Consider the following 25,194-nt stretch of genomic DNA (forward strand, 5'->3'; position numbering starts at 1 on the left):
GCAGCAGTGAACCCGGCCTGCATCATATCAGTGCTTAGGGAACTCCTATCCAGGGTTCAATGTTCTTATTTTAATAGTGTCTTGTTTTAGACCTACGCATTATGGTTCTTTGAAGTGTAATTTTGTTCATATATTCTGTGACTTTGTTTCAAATATTTGACTAAACCTGTTGGACATTGCCTTTCCTTTGTGGATCTGTATATTTACACATACAGTACTGCAAGTGGCACAACCTATATCTTGTTGTTTTCTTCATTTTAAACCAGCCATCAGGAACTTATGCAATGTAAATGTGTGATTTAAAAACCTATTATTTTTCTTCAAGATGGAAAGAAAAATAATTACATAAAATTAAAATGGAGACAAATTGGTTTGCTCAATGTTATGGAAATGTGGTTCAGCTGTGGAGAGTGAGGATTAGGTTTCTACTGGTGAAAACTGTCTAGGGACTTTTGATCAATAACTATTAGAACTTACCAAACACTAAGAGAAAGAAAATCTTTTTCAATTACAGGTGAAGTAGCTTCACATTTATTTGGTTTCTTTAGCCAGTGACTTTCATGGTCATAATAATGTCATTTGTACTCTGCATGGATCAAATGATTGTCATCTGTGAACTTGAACATTTTTTGTACTGGTCACTGCAGGAATAAACAGCAGTGTAATAGCAGTCGAGAAGATTTCAGTCCCACAGACCATGAGAATACTGGCATACAGCCCTGTCTTTCTTGGAATTCCAGAAAATGTTATCTTACAGTGGCTTAAAACTTGAGTTAGAGTAGTGCAATGCCAGATTCATTGGGTAGTCCAGTAACGTTCTTGCTGGGAAAAAAAATATTGATGCTACAGTGCAAGATAAAAAAAATAAAGGGTGATATAAAAAGATCCTGAGACTTTTCAGATGTCACAAGAAAATTAAACTGCATCTCTGAAATAGGAATATATTAAATTAAAACCAAATTCTTTTTGTCACTTGGATTTGTTTGTCTGTCACGTAGCAGTTTGAATGTTTTCAGAAATTATAAGATTCAGCTAGAGATGTCATTATCCAGGGCTTCTCTGTTTGTAGCGTTTTTGACATATGAGTGCTTGGTTATGGGTCTGTTACATTTTCAGGCAAATATTTATGTGCCCAATGTTATGTGTGTTCTGTTTTTGTAGGCTGAGAAAGGGAACTGACAATATACTGTAGCCTTGTCTTCACGCCACCTTGACACCTTGCAGACATGCACACAAGCATTGACTGGTTGAATATTTAAATTCAGAGATATCCAGATAATTTATTAATATATCCAGACAATATATTTCCTTATTGCGATATCTATACAGTCTCACGTAGATGTAGATTTCCATGAGTAAGACCCTCCTCCAGGTAGTAGAGGAGATGATGACAGAGTCCTTTTGTATTCCCCACACAGACACAGACCACACTGTCACACCACTGTGTGGACTTGCTCACAGAGTACAAAACTGTTGATCAGATTTTATTACTTGCCTTTTAACTTCTGTATTGACTGGCAATAACTAGTTGAGATTTTGAACAGATTTTATGGGGTGATCCAGTATTTCTGGTAGCATGGTAAGTCAAAGTCACGGTAAGTCACAAATTACAAAGCCAGTAATTCCACCTGAAGCCACAAGCGGGTGTCCACGTCCTCTCAGTTTTTCTTGAGAAAAACTGCAACCTTTTAATCACTGTTTATTTCCACTGGTGTATTAGTGTAAGGGAATGACTCACGAGGAAGTTCTATCAATGTGCAGCCAATTCTAAGACTTTCAAAGGACAGCTGTAGAGCCAAAGGGGTGTTAGTTGTGCAACTCCAGCAGAGTGAATGTGCTGCTTAAAAATGGAATACCACCTACTAGAAATGAAGGAGGTCAGGCATTTGACCAGCCAAGAGAAAAGGGTAGGATAATTTCCCTTTTCTATTAACAGAGGGAAGAGGTTCAAGAAAAAAAGGGTTTGAGCTGTAAACCTCGCATTAGGAAAAGGACTAGATCCCCAAGTTAGGATATAGGAGCGGATGGCCAGCTATTCACACGTGGTGTTATTGGTGGGATAGTTCCCTGGTCCAAAGCAACAGACCCAGTAAAGGTGGAGACGACCCAGGGACTCTGCCGGGGACTGGTGAAACATTTGGGCACTATTGCGTGACCAGTAATCCTGTAGAGGTACAACTAGCCCACGTACTATTTGCAAGCTTTTGAAAGGACAGCAGAGCACGTGTTATGGAATCCCCATCTCTGGGCAAGCATAGTTGCCCTGTTTCTGATAGGAGAAGCCCACAAGGTGAATTATGTCCTTGACAGTGATAGAGCTGCTGATTAAAATTTGTGGAAGACTGAAATCTTAGTGAGGGAGGGGGTCACTTCAAGAGTGCGGGCTCAACCCAAGAGGTACTCAAGCCAGAATCAACCCAGGGAGGAGGGGAAAGACTAGTACTGGATCGATACCTGCGTGGTCTGCCCACTAACCTAAGACATGGTGTTCAACCTCAAGGATGCGAGTGAGTCAATGGCTCTGCTCGAGCGGCATCCTGCTGCCAAGTACCTAGCATGTGAGAAGAGAGGACTGGTTAGAGGCTGCTGGGGAGCCCATCTGAGAATGAACCCCTATGCTTCCGATGTGGCCAGTGGTGGCACTACTAATGTTTGCCATCCATCTCAGCAGCCCTGAGAGGAAATATATACTGGGATGGGAATTCACCTTGGTGACTCGTCATAACTCACTTGCTTAGATGAAGTCACAAGAGGAGAAAGTGCACGCGCTACTAGGGGGTTCCTTACCCTATGCCCATACCGGTTTGGCATAGTGCATCGTTCTGGTGTCGCACTGCTCGGCTTCAGTTCTGGGACTCCAGCAAAGTGATTGTGCTGTTTGAAAACGTAATACAGGGTAAGAGAAAGGAACTCGATTTTAATTTTTATTCTTTAAGTCAGACGTTCAGCCAACTAAAGAGAAAAGGCTAGGAGAATTTCCCTTTTCCTTATGACAGTGGGAAAAGGTCATGGAAAAAGGGGATTTGATCTTTAAGCCACTTAAAAGTTCCGCCTGCTACAGTAGGATAGATGAGCCAAGGGCCAGCTTGTCACCGCCTGATATGCTGGTTTTGCTTCACGTCGTCTTGAAGCAAAGCAGCGCTTATAAAATGGAACATTTATTGCTCTTGGTGTTTAGTACTCTAAATAAAGTTTTCATTTTGTGAGTTGTATAAGAGGCACAGCCTATATTATGTAAGGGTAATCTTTCTCTGTAGTTTGAAGCAGATGACATGTTTTGTGATCAGAGCTGCTTAAGACTATACTTTTTAAACTAGCAGTGCGAAGACCCTTGGAAGAGCTTAAGACAGCAAAATTGCAAGGACAGACCATGAAAATGGATACAAAATACAGTGTTTGCTTGTCCCCGATTGATAAATGAATGAAGACAGTACACTGCAGCCTGCCATTTCCTCGCAAATCACATAAAGGGCTGCAGGTCTTTAAAACCGGGTGGCAGTTCTGCTTTTGATCCACCTGAAATCTGCTACATTGTTGGTCTGATTAATTGCACAGATATCATCATTAATAACTTGGCTCCCAGTGTGTTTTACAGGTAACTGTGCCTCTGATTGTTTTGAGGAGTTCATTAAAAGGACCTTCCTTCACATTCAGAAAATGGACTTTTAATTACCTGCTCAGGGTGGAACAAGCACCAGAGGACACCAGGCCTTCCTGTGACTCTCGCTTTCCCCTTTAGAGGTATGAAAGGGATAAACCCTGGACTCCATTCAAGGAGCTCTGAAATCTTTAAGTGGGGCTGCTCAAATAACAGCATATTTATATCTCTCTCATGTTTACTTCAGGTGTTTAGGTCCTGAGCCTCACTATTCTTTAGTAGGATTTATGAGGAATGCCCTCGCAGAAGGACAAGCCAGTTCAGATATTCCTGGTGTTGTAATGCATTTCTTATCTCCTTCAGCCAAGCTGACACCTTCTGAAGCTGGTAGACTGTGATCCAGTTTGAGATGAATGCCTTTCCTGTGCTCACTATTAACGTGCTGCTATTTGTAAGCTTGCACACTCCAGCTGGTGTCAAGGAGCATTTGAATCTTGGCTTTCCATACCTGAAATTAATACTTATTTTGTCCACATTGTAGCATTTCCTCTGCAGCCACATGTTATTTCTCCAATATTGCTCTTTTCTACCACAGAATCTAAGGGCACTTGAATGGACGGTTCATTTTTATTGTTAGGGACAGTATTAGGCCTCGCATTGTTGTGAACCAGAGCATTCATAGTGATTGATCTTAAATACAGGGCTTGGTAGCACAAGGTTTGATTTGAGCTAAGATTATGAATCGGAGAACCGACTAACAGGTCTGCATTGTCCTTCAGATCATTTAGGGACCTGTCAACACATATAGAACAAAGAACTAGCTTCAGCGGAATAATATGTAAGCAATTTCATTTCTTTTTGAAGCTTTTTGTGTCCTCTAAAACATGGATGTGGTTAAATGTATGTTGTAATATAATTTGAGGAGTTGAATTTGCTGGAACAATTAAGAAATTGGAGTAGTAAATTGCAGGAGGGCTTTTAGGCTACTAAGAATAAAATAAAAATCAATATTGTCTCAGAGACTCAAAGTATACAACATACAGTACAAAACATGCCTAGCAAACTAACAAGAGCAGCGGTCTATATGAATCAGTCTGTCTTGATATAAACGACTCATCATTCACTCAGGGGTTACAGAGATAGTATTTAAATCAGGGTTAAAATACGTCAGCTGTAATATTTGTTATGGGCCAACCTTGCAAATTAGTCAGCCTCATATCATTGATCACATTAATTATTAAACGTCACATTGAGTATTATATATCAAAAGTGTATTTCAGTCCTTCCTGTTGGGTGAGAAAAATAAAGTACAAGTGTGCTTTTATATACAAAGTATATATTTTCCAATGATATCTGGCAGCTGTGAGACGACACCCTTGACCCGACATCCCCTGGGTGTGTGATTTCACCAAATTACTGTGTGAGCGTACAGAGATAGAGCCTTTCAGAGCAGCATTTCACCCTCCAGTATCGCTTCTTTATAGGATAGCATGAGTATAAACTCTGGAGGTTCCACAGAACTAGTCAAACGTGTGAGAGAAGACAAACAGTATTTTTAATTTGGGAGATGAAGTATCTGTGTGTTGACGATTGCTTCCCTGTTGCTTTTGAAACAGAGCCATCTAGTGTCTGAAATGAACCTCGGATGAGTTGGTTTCTTTGCTCCCTAGGAGCCCATATTAGTATTTTATTACTGTTTGTGAGTACTGGTACTGCTAAAAGGCAATGACAGTTTAAACCAATGAGAAATGAGATTCTTGCATAGGAAGGAACTTTGAGTATAATACAGATATGCTGAGATAATGAATAATTTGAGCTGGTAATTAGAATTATCTCAGTATTACAAGTAATTATGTTTTGTTTTGAAAGCACTTCTCTCCCAGCTGTTAAATAACTGATAATTTTGGTAATTATCCAGCTTTTGATTGACAGACAGGGAGAAGTGTTAACATACCGGAGTAACTCTTTGTCATTCCTGCAAGTTCTTGTGTCAGATGAGAGTAATGTCATTAGAAAAAAAACAAACTTTGTTTTTTCTGAAAGAAGACACAGTTTGACAAAAGGCAAAATCCTGGAGTCTTTCAGGGAATGGCTGGATGAGATCCTTGGATCAGGTAGCTACTAGAATAAGTACTGCTGGACGGGCTGGATGGTATCCTCTCCTTTGTGACCTTTATGTTCATTGATTTATACAGAACCTGCTCACTTAAGGTGGATGCCGTTGATGAAACTTACTGCTCTGACTGGAGTACCTGAGCTTATAACGAAAACTGTAATGGATTTTTTAGATACCAGGTCATTTCCTGTAGGTTATTCAAACCAGAAAAGTAGCTCCTGTGTCTTCTAGTCTCATTTGTTTTATATTTCCTGCATTCTGGTCCCTAAGGAAACCAAAAGGCACTCTTCTCATCTGCTGAAACGACAAGAGGCACCTTACTGGTTACTTTTCATTCATATTCACACAGCACACAGTAAACCACAGTTTTTTATGAAAATGCTTCCAGCTCAGTAGATGTATGGTTGACAACACTTTATTTGAATGATGCTGCGTAAAAGCTTCATAACCCCTTCATAAGTGCTACACAACAGCTTATAATCACATGCATGGTGATTCACAGGGACACGTGCAGATGACATGACGTGAGCATGAGAGGTCCTGACATTTGCTTAACATCATTTCCACCTAAAACTCACGTCACGACCTCTTATACACTCGTTGTTTCCAAGTTTTTTGGTGTGGAAAGCTGACCAAGTCTACCACGTTTTCTGCATCTAAAATAGAAAGCAACAGTGAAAATAATAATTCCATGTAGCGCCTTGGGCTAATTAATATCACGTTGCCCTTTTGAAGAAACGCTGTGTTTCCTAGTTCTTACATGTGAACCTGTATCACCCAGGAAATCCAAGTGCCTGGAGCGCATTCAGGTAATTGCCATCAGCATTTTGAATCAGAGTGAATTAACACCGGCAAACATCCTGGCACTGCAGATCGATCTCAATCAGAGCACGCTGTCAGCTGCTCGACGCCAGCTTCAGTGTCCTCGTGGTTGAACATGGCCCAGTGACTCAACATTTTGGATTGGTCAGTTGTCCCAGTGAAATAGTGATTGAATGTGTTTATGTGTTTATTGGCGAGAGACAAAAATAAGTGGCACTAATATTTCACAACAGTGTTATGAGAATTTCACCTGTCCAGTTGGGCTTCCTTCACCTAACTGAGCTGTGGACTGGACACAAAGGATACAGACCCCCATCATCTCTTAGTGTGCTGACTGATATGCAGTTGTTGGTCATCAAACATTAAAATATGTCCTTATCTCTGACTGATCTGATAGCAGCTTATAGGGGTTGCTGCCATAATGTGTCTAACACCAGTAATCAGATTGTCCCTATAACCTTTGTCCTCATTAAAATGTATCCAATTTTACAAAACCACTTGATATTTTCCCTTTTCTGGAGCTGTGTGGGAAAATTCTATCTGCTCATGCTGCCTCACCTCAGAGATCACTTTAAAGTGCTCTCTACTTCTCGCCTGCTGCAAGCGCTACAGGCAGAAAACAGGCGAACACCTGCCATCATAACGCAATATTTCACAGTAGTCTGACCTTGATACCCTTACACGGTATAGGGAATGTGAATTTTAAGGACTGCTGCAGTGTGATGTCACCATCCCGGGACGTTAGATTGAATACATGTACTCCATGGATAATGCATTCAAAAAAAGGATATGGGCAGTTCAGTCACTTTTAAATTATCTGTCAGAAAACTTGTATGAAAAATTTGCCTAGGCCATACTGACACAAGAAAACCATAAGAAGAAATATGCATATAATGTTTGAAATGCAGATCTGGTGAATAAGTAACCTTTTTTCTATACCTCTTGATGTAATCATCCAAACACCAATTGATGTTATTAGAAGGGATTTATTTTAAATTAAATCCTGTATTTCTTGTGCTACCCACCTCTGTGCCTGGCTATAGTTCCGACTCACCCTGTTTTGTCATTCAGAATGACTCTTCAAGACACAGTCACTGGTCCTGACAGATGGGGCCATCAAACTGAAAATTAGAAAACATACCAGACCTCAGGAACCGTGACCTTGTTCAGTAAATTATTTTTGTAATACTTTGAATAACAAGTACAGAAGATGCAGCCACTGTGGAGAAGTGGTTAGGGGTGTCATCAGCTGATGAGCAAGAGGCAGAAAGTTGTGCTTAAGGAATGGGAAACATATGTTTTATTCTTCAGACGCACAATGGAAATGCAGTGCTTCAGATGTCTCCAAAAAGTCCGATGATGAATAATGCTCAGTTATTTTGGTTTGCGTGTTTTTCATTGGATGAGCCCTGGCTTAGTGAGAGTCCGTAAGCCAGTCTGGCACTCTGTGTGGAGAATGCCCTGTCCGACTCGTGGGGGCCGATTGATTGCTCCGGGTTCAATGAAGGTGGCCTGTTTGGGAGAGGAGTTGCTCAATGAAGGAGATGCTGTGAATCAGCCAGCGGCAGACCACCCTCCGGAGGAACCAAGGAGCAGACTTTGTGACTTTGTTGGCTGCACCTGTGACACTGCCTCCTCACCTTGGTGGCACAATCAGGAAGACTTTCCCTATATCACAGATCAACAAATCAGCAGGGTGATCAAAAATCAGCAGATCTCAAAAATCACTTGCGTGCTCTGGGCCGTTCAGGGCCGTTATCTTAATGTCTGAGTGTTGGATCCATGGTCTTCTGTGAGCCTGCGGTATCCGAAGTGCTAGAAGAGAAACTGCTGGAGTTATGTACTGTACATGGGCATCATGTCCCCCTGGCAGACATGATAGAGGAGGAGTGTGGAGAGACTGTGAGGACGTATGCTGTTGTGCTGTATAAGCCAGTTGTTGAGGTTTTGGATGTGTAATAATGTGAGGTGATATTTTTAACATTTAAAACTCATTTAAAACAATAATCTTTCAATGTTCTTTGGCAGATTTAACAGAGGCTGTATCAAGGATTAAACTATTTTTGTTTTCAAATACTATGCCTTTGTTTCTTGTTGAAAACAATGTGCTACAGCTTATTCATGTATTCAGTACCAACAATATTCATTCTCATGTAACACATTAGCAAACAGACTGTGCTCATGGTTACAGTATATTGGATATGAAGAAGTTCAAGTAGGCGTCACACCTGAAGAAAGCTCCCCAACCGAAACATCGTGTTTCTTTTCTTTTCTGCAGGGAATAAACCTTTACTTGTTCCTTTGTACGTTGGATGTGCCTGACAGAATGAAATAATATATGGTGTTATGTTTTCATAGTGCGCCAGTCTACGAACATACGAACGTAGGAAAGTTTTTAACAAGGGGTGGCCATACGGATCATCTAGCCCCTTTGGTAGTTAGTAGTTAATTGATTGAAGGATCTCAGTTTCCTTCAGATTGAAGGATCCAGCCAGTTCTTGAAACAGAAAATGGTTACGGCTAACCAAAAAGGGTTGAGTACCTCCTGTTCTCAGTTTTAAATGCACTTTCACATAAGTATACGCAGTGCAGATGCACTTCTGTAAGACTTAACATTGCTTGTGCTTCGTCTGGATAGTGTTAAATCTATATTGTCTTCACCAGTTCACACACAGAGTTCAGTTCACACACAGAGTTCATATACAAAGTTGTTCTCCTATGTGATTTTATGCCAGCGCCACTATTTCCTTGTGGCACTTTAAGTGCATTTCTTGTGCCCTGGAAAGGCAATGCAGCTGTGAGGTGTGATTGTTACTGCCTCCGCCTGTGAGAGGAGGGCCTCCACCGATGTGCGTTTTCTGTTGGCGTTAGTCTTCTATAAAAGATATTCCCTTAAATACTGCCGGCAAAAAATACATCAGCATCATCAGTGTCGGGTCTGTTTGATCTTTTCTGAATTTTTTGTCAACTGAAATAATTGTGGATGTTGCGTTGTTTTTCCTTGAAGCAAAAGCTTTGCGGACGGTCTTCAGGTGTGCTAGCGGTTGTCAAGGCGATTCTGCAGCACTGTGGTTGTGATGCTTTATGAGCATCTTGATTTTTGCTTGGTTCAGTCTTCCAATCGTTTAATGTGTAATTTTAACATTCAGCTCTGTAAAGCTGACTTTGACGTCTCTGCTTTATATGGATTGTTTTGTTTAGAGATTGTGCTGTGCTGGCTTTCCAGTAATGACAATGAACAGAACCGGAGCAAAGAAACTGAGGTATTTAATTAAAATGCTGCGTGTCAGATTTAGGAAGATATTGTGAACCAACATTTCAGAAGCATTTCCTCTCAAATACCAATAACATTTTTCTTTACGTATTGATTACTTCTTTCTATTACCAGATTTTTTTTTTATTCTTTATAAAAATCAAGTGTTCCTATACCCATGGTTAAAGCATACCTCGGTGCTGCTAACATTTCTTGTGTCTTAACGAAGAGGTGTTGTAAGCTTCAGAGTTCTAGCATCCCAGGTGACCCGAAAGGGACACTTTACTACGTTGTGTGCACCGATGCAGCTGGATCCACTGTCTTCCCTTCCATTACAGGCTGGCAGTGCTTGAAGTCTGAACTGTGTGTGTGTCTCTTGCTGCTCCCTGCCATGAGTCATGATCTACGGATGATGCTGACTTGGCATTACAGAGCTTGTTTTTTGCTATTATCCTTGCCTTGTTAAATCGTGCTTAGCAGCTTAATAGGCCATACCTGCATGAAGGGAGGAGAGCTGCTGTTATTTCTCATTAATCATGCTTCCCAGGATGGCTTCCGGAGATCTAACAAGATGTGAATTGTTTTTAATTCCCTTCATTAAAGTGACGGTTGCAGTATTAACACCATCTGTTTAGACACTGTTCCTGGGATATTTAAAGTGGAAGGTGCTAGCAGATACAAAGGCCTCGAGACCCCAAGGGAATCCGCCGATATGGATGACAGCTTTACTTCGTCGCTCAGTCCTGCAGTGGAAATCAGAAAGAAAGTCAGTGGAACTGGCAGCAGTTCTGTAATAACCCTTCATATAACCTGGCGGACTAGTTGAGAAAATCTCGATTACAGTGTCAGCTTGGAAAACACAGCAGCGAAAAAACAAAAACAATAATTAATACAATGTAAATGACATAACGTAACAGGACTTGGGAATTGTTAACATGAGGAGTGTCAAGCAAATATTGACTTGGCCATACAAGTGAAAATACCCTCTGCTAACACAGCTGGATAGTTTCAGCCCACTTGGTAGATTATTCCAGTCTTGTTGTCCAGCCATTTAATTGATGTTAATTTCATTAAAGATCAGTAAATTTGTCTCAAGTGAAGGATTTTTATTGTATGCTCAGATGGCCAATCAATCTATCAAGGACTAAACATCAGAATGATGAGTGTGATAGAGGACTCCTGTGATAAATCTTCTGGCAGAATGATATAAGTCATTGTTTCCCAAGATTAGCTTTGGATGTTATTCTGCAAGCTGAATCGGCAGTAGGGACATTTGAACTAGTTTTTTCCGTAGAGGAACATGCAAAACACAATCTGCTAAGGTAAAGGAAACCAAGTCTAGGTTTCACATTAGCCTGGAATTTATTTTGAGTTTTGAAAGCTGAAGTACAATCCCGTCTGGTTCCCAAATGTTTATAAACCTTTACTTGCTCCAACTTGATCTTAAAGTAAAAATTAATTTTTGTTGTATCAAGTTTGATATACAGTCCAGTACAATATGGTATATGGTATGCTCCAACTGTACGGAACTTATTTTCAGACATTTTTGTAGCTGTTAAACTTATGATATTTTCAATATAAATTAAATTTGAAATATTTTTTTAGAATTTTTTTTTGAAAATAGAATATCTCAAAATAATTAACTTTAATCTTCAGTGTCTACAATACATTAAATACTATGTTAATAACCTTGTGTAAAACATAACAAAGTGTTTAGTATTCAGATTAGTATTGAAGTAATTTATTTTGTCACCGTTAGATTAATTGATTTCTGGCATTGCATTCACAAAAACACTGCACTGTCCTTTTGTAGTCCTGTTAGCAGAACGTAGCCTTTATCTCTTTGTACTTTGTATTGTTTTTAAATATTCAAGGAATTCAGTGCAGGAAACAGGGTTAGATACACCCAAACCTTGCACAGTGAGCCCTTAGTCCATCAGTAATATTTTCACTGTGCCACCTCTTACAATTTGCTTGCCCTGAGGGTGCCGTGTCCTGGACATTCATGTACAATGAGATGGAAAATCATGAACATGAAGATGGTTCATGCATTCGAAATGCAAGATTGATGCTCTGTTTCTCCTGAGTGTGCAAATATTTTTGTTTGTGCAAAATGTTAACACACTGCCTGCTTTGCACTTCCTTTAATCCAGGAATCAGAGCCCACAGCACAGGTGCAAAGACAGCGCTGTCTAAAATAAGTGAAGACCCGGATGTCTGCACTCACAAAAAGTAGATCATTTCCAGTTTTTGTATTTCTTTTTATTTAGTATGGACATGGTGTAAAAACATGCTTAGGCCCTCAAAACCATCCTTAGCAGTTTATATATTGCACATTCTTCATTGATTTTATCGACAACACAAGACTGCTGCAATTACAGTTGTTTGCGATGCCTGTATCATAATTATTGATAGATAACGTAGATAACTTTAAGCACATTTTATTTTAATAATAAAAACTGCATGAAAACATTCTAAATTCCAATTGTCATGTTCATGTTTTATCCATGAATGAAAACTGGCTTTCACCATAAGTGAGTTAATGCTAAAGCACTGTGCTGTGACACCTAGCAACCCATTCGCGTTGCACTTGGGAGCTAAGAAGAGATTATAAATCAATGCAAACATACTTAAAAAGGTCAATTCTATAACTGACTACATGAGTCATTAATACTGTAAATGCATCTCTATATTAGTAGTCTTTTCTTAGTCATATTATTAATATATTAAATATGAATTCATATTGTGAGCTAACAGAAATAAATAAGCATATTTAATTAAAAGTATTAATTTTCAAAATGAATTAATTTAAGTGTACCACATCTAATTCTGTTGCTGTATTAAACTGTATATGAAAAAGGCTTTACTGTGGAGTGCTGGATTTATTGTATTACCACTGTTCTGTTTCCGGTTCTTCAGAGGCCATACATGACGATGATAGAGCAGTATGACTGTGTTAAAAACACAGCTGTGGGTATGTTTTTGTGTTTTCCATGTTTAATCTTTAATTGTTGTGACCGTGGCCAGTGTTTATTTGGGGGGTTTCAAGCCACTTCACAGAAACACAACTAGTTCAAGTAGGTACTGTAGCTGCGTCAGCACGCGCAGGCTGCAAAGGAACAAGTTAAAGGTTTATTCCAGGCTGAAAAGAGAAGCAAGGAAACACAACATTTCAGCTGTGGAGCCTTCTGTTGCCTCCCCACACAGCTCTGCCCCCCTTTTCCACGTCCGTGGTAGTGGCACCACATCCGTTTCTTTACCCGTCTTCCTGTTTATGGGCAAGCCAACACAAAAACCGGCCAGCCAGGACCGCTGCTCTCGTTGACATTCAGCAGGCCACACGGGCTGTTCACTCGGACACCCTTCCGGGGTTTGAGCTCTCCGGTTTCAGCTGCCTGTTGCGACTCGTGCAAGTGAGGGTCCGACTCCCCTGAGCCTCCCCCGCAGACTCCATGACTGGCTGCCACACCTGGTAGTGAGAGTCTGATTCCCCAGAGTCCAGCAGGACTGCTGACCCGCTGCGCCGTACTGTATATAAGGAAACAGGCTGCTCACAGCTGGCGCCCATCCCCTAATCCCCACGCTTCACACCTGGGGAGTATTCGCCCTCCTGTTGCACTGTTGCATAAACGCAACAGATGAATTCCAAAAATGTTGCAGAGAGAGAGAGGGGAAGCTGGATTCGCGGTCAGACCTATTGTCTTATTCTGCTGACGCCGTGTCAAGGATGCCCTGTTGCGCAGGGAAACTTAAAGGAGTCTGTGCTGGCATCACCTGTAGTGAACTTAATTTCCTAGAATGTGTGCACCAGAGGAGTCTAGACTTGGGTTCGACCTGGGGTAGAAAATGTTCGTCCAAGGCTGTAGCTGCTGCTCTGAATATTCGATAATATTCAGTTGTGTACCCAAAGATTGAACTGTATTATTTTGTTGATCTGGTAAAACTACAATTGGGAGCTCATCACAAGTTCACATTTTTTATTAGTACTATCCTGCAAATCTTTATTTATGTTTCTTCAGCATATTTGTTTTTCCTTCTTGAGCATATAATTTTTATACCAATCACATTCTGATGCTTTATGTCAGTACATATTAACTTTAAAAAAAGTCTTTCTGTAGCTGTAGAATGAACTCAGAAGTCCAAGGTGTTTTTTTATACAGCAGTTGTTCTTTTCTTAATTCCTTTTCAACCATGTACAGTGTCCAGGACTGTGAAATCAAGTACTGTTTTATCCATTGCAATACCATAAATGGTAACAAGTGAATTTGGGTGATGTTTTAGTATTACACTTTAAAAAACTGCAGTGGGCTGAATTGATCTACCTTAAACATAGTGATTCAGTGTTTTTTTCTCTTCTCTTCAGTGCGGTGTTAATTTGTAAGACCACATATTGTGTGATAACACTTCTGTTTTCTTTGATGAGGAGCCCAAAATGACAAGTAGCAAACATGTTTGTAAAGTAAGAGTCGAGAGACACAGGAATGCAACATACTGCTCAAGTATTTTAAGCTTTTTGTAGGACTCATTACATTTTGAAAGCTGGGGTTCAGCGCTCATGGTTGAGAATGATCTGTGTATTTGGAGTTTCTTCTTAATGTTCTGTGCTATCTGCAGATCACACCTCTGTGGGAGGACTGGGCGACAGCTTCTATGAATACTTACTAAAAGCCTGGCTGATGTCAGACAAAACTGACAATGAAGCAAGAACAATATACGATGATGCCATTGAGGTGAGTGTACAGGCACGTCTGACATGCGCAGTGTGTGTGTGTGTGAAAGTTATGATCTCATGTGTTTCAGGCTAATGGCTTTTCTGTAGGGAAGTCACATTGCTGGGCTGGGGGCATGTTTGATGGGCTTTTATCACTAATGTATTTGCAAAGTGCCATAAAGGTCTTGGAGACTCCTGCAGCTTGAGCTTTCAATTAGATTTGTGCAGAACAAGCAGCATGCTCCTTTCTCCATTAACATCCTGCACACTTCTTCAATTCCGTCCTACTGCGAAGAAAGCAGAAGCTCTTCCTTGTTTTATTATTTAGCACTTTGCCTTCTGCTTGCATCATGGTAGAAATGGAAATAAATGAAAGAAACTTTGCAAAATTCAGCTCGTTTTCTTGCCAGTTCTTTTTAATGCATATGGATCTTATACTGCATGCACATTTTTTTCCGCCTCTTCCATGAAAGAAAAAGACATACCAAATTCAAAACAAACACAGGGAGAAAAAGTCTATAAAGTCTATGCAGACAGCTCACCAGGTCTGGAACTGAACTCTGGGCCCAAACGCAGGGAGGTAGCAATACTACCCACTGCACTGCCATGCCTCCTATTCTAGAAACAAAGAACACCAGGACAACAGTTGTTTTTTTTAATGAAAATACCTTGAGTGTTTCTCAATAGTTTACTTCTGTGCTGAAAAATCTTAGAAAACAGGGCAAAACACCAGTGCTCAATTAGGTTAAGGGCAGTCATTTTGTAACTTTTTAAACTAGCTTTGCTGTGCGAAAAGAGAGCCAAGTGTTTTCTAGTTTTTCACACGCAGGGCACGGTGGGCAGGTTTCCCTGACCGTGGTTCATCAGCCCTGCTCGCCCGAGCTGTCATTACCTAGGAAAGGGTTCATTAAGAGGAGGCCGTTCAGCCATGCAGCTCCTTGATTTTTCAGTAGCTAGGATAGTCAGTCCAACACCCCTTCCAGATGGGGTCTGTGCTTCTGTTTTGGCATCAGCGCCGTGCTGGGCTGTGTTTCAAACCGACGGCAGCAGGAGGCACCGGAACCCGCGGGTCACGCCCCTTATTCCTCGACTTGCCTCCCCGCAGGCTATCGAGAAGCACTTGGTTCGGAAATCGAACGGGGGGCTGACCTTTATCGGGGAGTGGAAGAACGGCCACCTGGAGCGGAAGATGGGCCACCTGACGTGCTTCGCAGGCGGGATGTTTGCTCTGGGGGCTGACGGCTCGCCGGGGGACAAGGCGGGGCACTACCTCCAGCTGGGCGCCGAGATCGCGCACACCTGTCACGAGTCCTACGACAGGACAGGTGAGACCCACGTGGAGCCCCGCCCGGTCTGTGAGAGCGACTGACCCGGCGCGACACGCGTTCGGCACTTTCACATGCTGTCCTCCTTTTAATCTTAAAACGTTAAGATTCTGACTTGATCATTTCTGAACTCTACAACTGTTGTACAACAGAGAAGTCACTGTAGTTTAGAAATCAAGGGTTTCTGTTACCCTGCTTGATCTATTTTTATAATTGTATCAATAATAGGAAAATCGCATTGCCAATAGTAAATGAAAATGTCTGTGACTCTGACCTACTTGATAGTTATCAGCTAATTAACCCCAGGATCTTGTCCAGCCATTTGCTAAAAGAAGACATCAGCCTGATCAGCAGGGCTGGGTACCTCGTTTTACACTCTACAGCCTCGGGCTGGGACCTTGTTTATTCGCCCCACCTGAAAGAATTAGCTTTCTGAGCGCAGGGCCCTGTCTCCCACTGAGGTGAGAGGCCTCTCTCACAGAGGCGCTGCTGTGGGGTTTTGCCACCTGCAGTTTTCACAGTCCCACTTCCTTTTCTTTCCACTTTCTTTTGAAATCAGAAAGGCTCCCAGCTTCTGAGATCTAATAAGATCATACTTTAAGGCAGCATACAGTGGGTTCCAGCTATTGCTGTTTGTAGCCATGTTATCTGCAATCAGGTTTGGTCATGTTCCTGGCTGTTGTGAGTGTCGTGCTGCCATTGAGTAAATCTGCACTGATCCTATGGCAGCGGATTTACTGCCTTTTAGTTTGTTACCACAGGTGACCCCAACTGTCGAAATATGCAGGAAACAGAAACTTTTTCATAATTTTATAGCCGCACAATGCTCGTAATGAGCACCGTATTTACCTGGTTTCTACAGGGCTAACATAGTATTAACACTTCCTTCAGAAGTTTAGCAATGAAACATTTATTTTTGCCCGTGTGTGTTTAAAACTTTTTTGCACTCTTTTCTATCGTAGTGTTAAAGCTGGGTCCAGAGGCATTCAAATTTGACAGCGGTCTGGAGGCAGTCGCAGTCAGACAGAATGAAAAGTACTACATTCTGCGCCCTGAGGTGATCGAGACCTACTGGTACATGTGGAGGTTCACACACGACCCCAAATATCGTCAGTGGGGCTGGGAGGCAGCACAGGTAAAGTCAGTTCTGTATTAATGGCAGTGTTGGACCTGAACTGGCAATGTTTTGTTCCTCTTCAATTTTAAATGTCTCACTATGCGTTGCCCCAAGGTTGTGCATGCCCACTGTAAGTGGTTTCAGTGATTAATGATTAATTATCCTTCTCATTGAGGTAATGCTGAGACAGTAGTGCCAACAGAAAGCAGACTGCTTTCCGATATCTTGCTGATCAAAGCTCAAGATAAAGAAGACAAGAGAGCCTGAGGATATATCATGCCAAAAGCATTCATTTAGCCAGGACATGGAAGATATTTGAAATCTTGTTTGAAAAATCTTTGTTAAATGAATTGGCTTTATGTGAGTATTGGTTGAAATGTATTCTTCCAGTCCTCTCTTTATTGCGGTTTAATGAACTTTTTCTATCAGCAGCAATTTGAAACATGATCTAATAGCTCAGCCACATGCATTTAAAAGTGATGTTTATGATTATCAGCATGTGACCCTCCCACAGTTATTTCCAAATGCAGTAAATATTATCCTCTTTAAAAATCTGATTTTACCTGGAGGAATCAAAATACCATACGCTAGGCTAGAAATTGCCTTTGAAAACGATGAGTACTTTAATTTTTCTGAACATTTAGTTTTTCTAATCGTGGTTTGCATAGGATTAAGTTGCATGTTAGCAGTTCTACTGGAAGTTCCACAGAGTCGAACATCTGTGAATTTGCAGATTAAATGCTTTTTACAGGTAACAGTTTTACAGTATAGAGGTCAAACCGGGGAATCAGAGAAACAGATGTTTGAACAAGCAGCTGCTTCATTCGTGTATAACAATGTAAAATAAGAACACGAAATGTGAGAGGACACTTTTCTTTTGTGTATCACCAGGTACAGTACTTGTCCTCAATTCACAGTGCCTGGTTTCAGCAGTGGCAGATATCTCAGTGAAAAAAACTTTTACGAGAACAAAACAACTGCATCTCAAAGGGCCAAATAGATGGATGTACTGTACTTAATCCAATCAATAATTAAATCAGTACTAATTAAGTATAAACAGTTGAATTGGCATTGTATAATTACAACATGTTCTTTTCAAATCAAATATTTGTATTTATAATGTAAAACCTACTGAGGCAGGCTGTCTGTAGCTTTCCCAGCGTTTTCTATCTAAAGAGATGATGGTGTGTGCTCCCTTCAGACAGGCCCCTCTCAGGCTGAGATGTGTGCGCTTGCACAGCGCAGTTGGTCCCAAAGGGTCACGGAGCTCTTTGCATGCACGAGCACCAGCAGCACCCTGAACAGCCGAGCAGGTGGAGCAGCGATACCTGTGTCGTTCTCCACCTGGATTCCAGGGACGTTTACCACAGCCCGGGCTGTGCAAGCCCAGAGTGGCACTCAGCCAGGACACCTACTCTCCCACTCATGTCTGAGGGTGGAGCGCCACCTATTGATCAACCAGCACCCACTGCAACAGCAGTCCGCCTCTCCTCTCCTTAAAGGAGTCCTTTATCACATACAGGAGCAGTGATAAAGGACTCCTTTGTGTCACACAGGCCTGCTTGCATTTTACCGTCTGTGTCTTTTCTCAGCTCCTCAGAGATTAATACCAGCCGGTAATATCTCACCTCTCACTGCCATCAGTGCCCAGGTTTAAAAGCCTTTAGTAGTCGGAAAAAGACCGATTTGTTCAGCATCTAATATGCTGTACTGTAGGGTGTAAATCAATTCCGAATGATGTCAAATATAATTTAAAAATAAGGTCCTGGCACCATTTTGAATGCAACCAATTATTAAATATTAAATACCCCATCTGTACAACATCTACAAGGGAATATCAGACTTTTTTATGTTCTAGAAACAGTTTTGATGGTGTAGAAATCAAATAATAGACACTAGCCTGACAGGGAACACATATTACTTATCAGACCATTCCACAGCTACAGCAAAACCTGAAGAGCTGCTGTTGAAGACGGGAGACGTGTTCAGCTCCTGCATGTGCAGAACGAGGCGGAGAGAAGGCCTGAGAGGCAAAGGGGTGTAAGACAGACGAGCAAATGTGAAAATGGGAAGGGTTGTATAAAAAGGTGGCAAAAGAGGTTAATATCTGGAAGACAAAGGCAGTATCCCATTAATGAATGGAGAGGTTTAGAAAGCAATTAGTTGATCCTGAGAGCTGAGTGTGAGCCTAATGTCAGGGCCTTGGCTTCTGATGTCTTTCTGGAGAGTAAGATTCTTTGAATTAGTGTAAAAGGACACAGAGAGAAACAGGCAGTGTAATCGTTGCCAAGGGGAATGATGAAAACTATCACTGTGAAGGGATCTTTGATCCTCCTCTCTAAAATTACACGTTTAGATTTTCAGTGAACAGTTTGTCTTGGGTTTAATTATGTGGAGCAATAAACAGTCGTATTCTTCAGTTTATCTCTAAGTCTTCATGTGGGTGGGTTTTTTCTCTTTCTCTACACTGCATTTACATATGCCAAGGGATGTGAGAAAAGTAAACTCTGGCCGCCTGGGTATGAGCAGAGTTGGGACCCATAACATAATTTATTACAATTACAGTGCAACTGCATGGTCAAGAGTGTAAGTAATCCATTGCAGTCTAGTTATGCTTTATCCTTTTTCCTATTTTATTATTTTTATTAATTATTCGGGGTTAGGGGACCAGAAGGTTGTGAGGTATACAGGGGAGTAAGAATGATGTGCATATGGAGAGTTTGGGACTATAGGAGTATAAACTGTGCCCATGTGTCTTAAAGCAGGAGGCTTTGCCTTTGCAAATTAGTGGGATGGAGTCAGGAAAAGGACAATAAATTGTGTTTCTCTTGTTGCGCAGAAAATACAGTACAAGGAGTCCTGTTATAAGTCCTGGTTAAGTTTCTAATAATGCAATTAATACACATGTAAAGTACAGTGGGTTAATACAGTATGTTGTTGTGCATAATTTTGTCAGTAACTATTTTGCTAATTCCGCACTTCAATGAAAAGTAGAAAGAATAAAACAGGGTTTTGACTGTTGAGACGTCTTTAGGATGTGTTAAATATTGTAGAATATGGGTTCCATTTTTATTCACACAGTTCTTTAGTTTCTGAAAGTCCTCTTGCATATGAAAACAGCTCTTTATACCATCCTTATCTCATTCTCTGCCTAGAACTGGACACATCTATTGCTTTGCGTTGCTTTGTGCACCTGACGGCCACACCTGGCTAAAATACTGCATTCTGTGCTCCCCAGTCCTGTTCAGAAGCAAAGCAAGAGACCCACACTCACAAGTCACAGTGCTTAGTGTTTCTTGGCTCATAGGTGAAATACCTCGTGTTATGTATACATTGCGAATTATGAAATAAAAAGTTGTAATGTTTTTGTGCTGTCAGTTTTGCTGATCTCAAATCAGGAATTAGCAATGAGACTGGTTGTAAGACTTCTTGTTTCCATGCTCTCAGACAAACTAAAATTTTAATCATTATATATTATTATTGCTCTGCATCTGCTTATATAGTGTTGGTGAAATCTGTGTCTTTCATTTTAAATAATTAAATATGTTTATTATTTTCACATAATTGTTCCCAATAATTGTTTGGCAGGCAGTGGTATTTACTGTATTTGTATTACTTCAATACTGTATTTACTGTGCTTTGACAGCCTCTTAGTTGGGATAAAACACAAATCAAATGTCCCACCTGTTGCTGTACAACGTGTATGTTTTCTATCAATGATCTGTTTGCAGGCTTGTCTGAGAACTGGTTCGGAAACATTTATGGCACTTGGTGTTTTTGTTCAGTTTTGCAAATTTAACTTGGCAGATGTCTGCAGACCTGACTGTTTTGCTGATATAATAGAAACATGTACCGTATTTATCTCTGCCCTTATTTTCCACACTCTCTGCACAAAGGCTTAAGGGCTCTGGAGAAAGCGTTCTATGGCAGCTCCATGGACCTAGGGAAAAACGTGATGAGTTTTTTTTTCATTTAAATGTATTGAAGAAATATACTGCCGGGTATATTTGATGCTGCTCCTCTTTCACAACTCATTTGAAGTACAGTACTCAATTTGTTTAGGTATACCTCATCCCTAGATAATGCCTTCAGTCCCTGGCTGCCGTCTTCAGTATTAAACCTTACACAATGCCAAATTCAAATCTTTATTCCCTTTGAATTTAGCTGGGAATTTAGCTGGTGTTTTGAATAGATGACATTTTCTCTTCAGCCCTCAGTTCCCTTGTGCTTGACTGCCTGTCTAATGCCATTTGATCACCTCTAGATCAGTTGTTTACCACTAAGGCTGAATTAAATGTAGAAAAGAGTTCATTGTTCCTTCAAGAATTATGGAACTTAGGTTGCCTGATTTGGCTCTATTTAAATCTGATTTTGGTTAAATTTTAGGAACAGGGTAAGGCAGAATAGAATATCTTGAAAACATCTCAGTGAGCTCCATGTGAAAGATACAGTATGCATGCTGTGGTTAATTCTTCATTTGTATTGAAATAATCTGTGCATAATGAGGTGTGAACTCTTATCATACACATGTGTGCAGTGCTATAGCATTCTAAAATCACTGTAGATTTTTTTTTAATCATGCAGATGTGAGATTGCCCTTTTCAGCATTATTCAACGTTGTTATTTTGATTTCAAGCTACTGTAGGAAATTGCATTTGCTTTTTCCAGGCACTTTTTCAACTAAGTTTCATTTGTACCTACACTGTGGAAAACGTGGGCAGATGACATTTATTTTCAGGTAGATGGGATGTACTGTACCTTTTTATCATAACAGATCTGGATTGCTTGTTTTCTTTCCTCCAGTCTCTTCACTAATGCACTTACCGTCATTGGGATTCTGTAAGGAATGAGCATGGGGTCAAATTACAGCGCAGCTTTAATTGATAAAGGGGCCTCTCATTCATCTGTGAGCATTCCAGATGTGTTTAATTAACAACTGAAGAACACCATCTGAGTAAAATAATATTCATTTTGCTATACACTTCACAAAACACGATAGTTTCCTTCTATATCTAGTTTCCTTCTTCGAACTTGTGACCACCTGTGAATTTAAACTAGCCCCCTGACAAAGACATGATTCTGTTTCCTGGGGGAGGGATCCATTATTTGGAAGACCATCAGGTTAGAGCCAAACTAACATTTTTGCTATTTAATCATGTTTGCACCATTAAGTGCAATAAGTGGTCAGTGAAGGGCTTGAACAGCCAAGAGGCACTGTCACGTAGGTTCATCCTCACCATCTCCGGCAGTGACCTTGGGGCTGCGGTCATCAGAGATTACTGTAGCACTGTCCGTGTCTGCTGTTCTGGGCACCGGCCTCCTCTTTCAGCAGTCCCATGGAAGGCAGTGTGCACTCTTTGCTGCTGGTCTCTGTCTTCCCTTGACTACACGATTGCCTCTTTTATCGAAATGATTGGTACAAATTACCACCTTTTCGTGCTTGGGGATGTCAAAGGAGCTATTGGCACTCTCATGGCTGATGCTCTGTCCCTTCAGCCACTCATTAATGCGTTGAGCATCAGTGCAGCTATTCTAAGAATTAAGTTTTTTTATTATTAAATTCAAGTGAGCATTAGAAAATTCCCCATTAGGCCATTATGTGTCGTAACTTGAAAATTAATTTTCTGTCGGCCTTCTTTCATCAGTGATCTAGGACACTGATGAGTTTAATGTGGTGTTAAGGAACATTTCATCTGTACTCATGTACGATATGGTGCACATTTGTTTTCTTCCTCCTCTTATCACAGGGAGTTCATTTTAAAAAGTCTTGCACAGCCAAACCTTAGTTCACGTATCAGATCCTCAGGAGTTGCAGATTTCATGTCTGTTCTGGTGTGGTGATATGCATCAAGCCAGAAAACCATGGTCTAAAATTCAGAGTTTCACGCCAGCACGATTAATAGTATATTTCAGCATACCAAAATTAAATCTTTTAAAATCATAAAGATTTATCATAAATCTGCATAGGCCTGTGCAGTTCAGCCGTGTGAGGAATTTTGATTTTTGGCTTCTTATGGCAGTAAAAGTAAGGACTGCACTGCCGCCACCTATACAAGCGTGGCTCCTGTGCAAACCCTGAGAGTCTCAGTGTGATGGCACTGCTCTAAGTGATGGCGGCTCTTGAGTAGCTGTTTTTCTGCGTCCTCTATTGTAGCTTCCCTTTGCACATCAAAAGCATTTGTAATAAGATTTGCTACATTTACCTCTGGAAATTCTTTAGACAATCACAGAGTTAAACACGTGGAAGACGTTTTGATCCAGATTCTTATGAAAGGCAATCAAATTCAAAAGAAGTCCACAGCCTGTTGTAGGAAAACGAGCTGCTGTTTACCTTTGTTTGTTTTAAGTCTTTTGCTATTTGGTTTTAAATCTCTTTCAAGAATTCGACATGACAGTTTGTCTACTTATGTTGTCTCTTTACTGTTGGCAGAATGTCAGGGATAAGGTTTAATCATTTTAGAGCACAGCAAAAACTGACATTTTAAAAGTAATTGAGTTCAGGAAAGGATGAAGCTGGTTTGTTTTTAAATAGGTATTTTTAGAATAGATATCTCTCTGCAAATAGTGAAATGTGTTTAATATATTCTCAAAGAAAATGACCAGTTGAAAAATAACACTGTGGATCGTTTGCAAAGATCTGTATTGGAGACAATTCCAATTTAGGACTTGTATATCACTGCAATTTAGCCAGATATGGTAACCTCGGTGTCATGTCAGAGGTCGTGACTGGAAAATTGTGACCGTGCTGATAGTCTGTTGTCTGTGTGCTTGTTAATTTCAGGCTATTGACAAGTACTGCCGGGTCAGTGGAGGATTCTCCGGAATCAAAGATGTTTACTCTTCCACTCCAGCGTATGACGACGTTCAACAAAGCTTCTTCCTGGCGGAAACACTGAAGTGAGTTTGCCCGCTGCAGGTGGCAGTGCCGAGTTTTACTACTGGGCTCCTGTGCTGACGGGCTGCTCCTGTCCGGCCTGCACTGGAATGTGTCGGTGTGTTTCAGTGGCTTCAATAGGGATCACCTCAATTTTGAAATGCAGAGTGTAGATAAAAGATGAGCAAAAGTGTGGATTGAGTGTTTTCACTGTAGCATTTGTTTGGTTGATGTGTTTTTTCTGAGGCTGCATCACTTTATCCTTGTAAAGGGTAGCACGGTTTGTGTTTTATTAATGTGAGGTGAAACGCTTAAAACTTTCAACGACAATAACCTTTAGATGTTTATTTCCTTTTTAAAAAGTCAGTATTTTACTTTGTTAGCTGGGGTAAGTGTCAGTTGCTATTTTTCAGTTTCAGTTGGGCATTTTTCCCAACACACTTTCCCCTTCAATCAAATCCAGTTCCAGGTCTGTATTTTAAACACTACGTGCCTTACTAGATGACTGCTTTTAAAATGTCATGGGGATTTTAAAGCCACAACCCACCTCAATCCTATGGTTTGCTCCTGGATTTTTGTTTTTCAGAAGAAAAGATTTCAGAAATTTCACCCATTCATAAAAGGCCTTGCAGGTTTTCCAGCTGTCAGCTGATTGCCTTGACATTCTTTTAAGGGGACAGAATGTTCATGGTGGCACATTAGGGTTCAGGAACAAAACCCAGAAATAAAGATATGTGAGAAAATAACATAAAACTTCACATATCTTCCTGTTCACTAAAAATATAAAAATTGGAGACAAATGAGTGTGACAAAGCACTTCAAGCAGTTGCTGCCCTCTGTAGGCCTGGTTGAGGAGACGTCGTTCGAAGGAGTCTGGGAGGTTTTCAGCTTCTGTCCCAGGCCTGGTGGTACTGTAAATGGTGACACGAGTATTACTCAGCAGTGTGTCTGCTCTGGGAGTGCTGAACCTGAGATCTTTTCATGTTTTATGACTGCGATAGTATAGCAATTAGCTACTATAATTACAGAAACTTTTTATTTTATGTTTTCATTGCAGGTTGTTTCTTTTAGAAAGGATCCTCTATCCATTTTAGGTCAATTGTTAGTAAATGAAGCTTAGAATTTAGACAATGATCATTTTAAAAATTTCAGTTTTTGTGTCTGGAATTTTATAAGGTGAAATATATATTTGCTTAACATCAAAATTAATTGAAAATCCCTTAAATACTGTGAAAATAATCTTAATGGCCTTCAAGACATAATTGACATTGAAAACTTGAGAATAGTCTGAATTTTGTTTCCAGAATGTCAGTGGACTCCATGTGTCCAGTAGTGAATGTACAGGACTCTGTAAGACATGAAGGAGACATGAATGCAC

General features: G+C 40.6%; 1 protein-coding gene across 1 annotated transcript in view; it reads left to right on the forward strand.

The window, feature by feature from the left end:
• Positions 1–25,194, forward strand: part of man1a2 (mannosidase, alpha, class 1A, member 2) — a 158,578-nt gene that overhangs the window by 131,426 nt on the left and 1,958 nt on the right. The window contains exons 10-13 of the mRNA XM_088912864.1: positions 14,404–14,519; positions 15,606–15,825; positions 16,788–16,960; positions 23,724–23,839. Coding sequence (XP_088768990.1) covers positions 14,404–14,519; positions 15,606–15,825; positions 16,788–16,960; positions 23,724–23,839 — 625 coding nt within the window. The remainder of the gene's footprint in view (positions 1–14,403; positions 14,520–15,605; positions 15,826–16,787; positions 16,961–23,723; positions 23,840–25,194) is intronic.

Source organism: Atractosteus spatula, chromosome 4 (genome assembly GCF_055471065.1).
Source record: "Atractosteus spatula isolate fAtrSpa1 chromosome 4, fAtrSpa1.hap1, whole genome shotgun sequence".
NCBI classification, from domain to species: Eukaryota; Metazoa; Chordata; class Actinopteri; order Semionotiformes; family Lepisosteidae; genus Atractosteus; species Atractosteus spatula.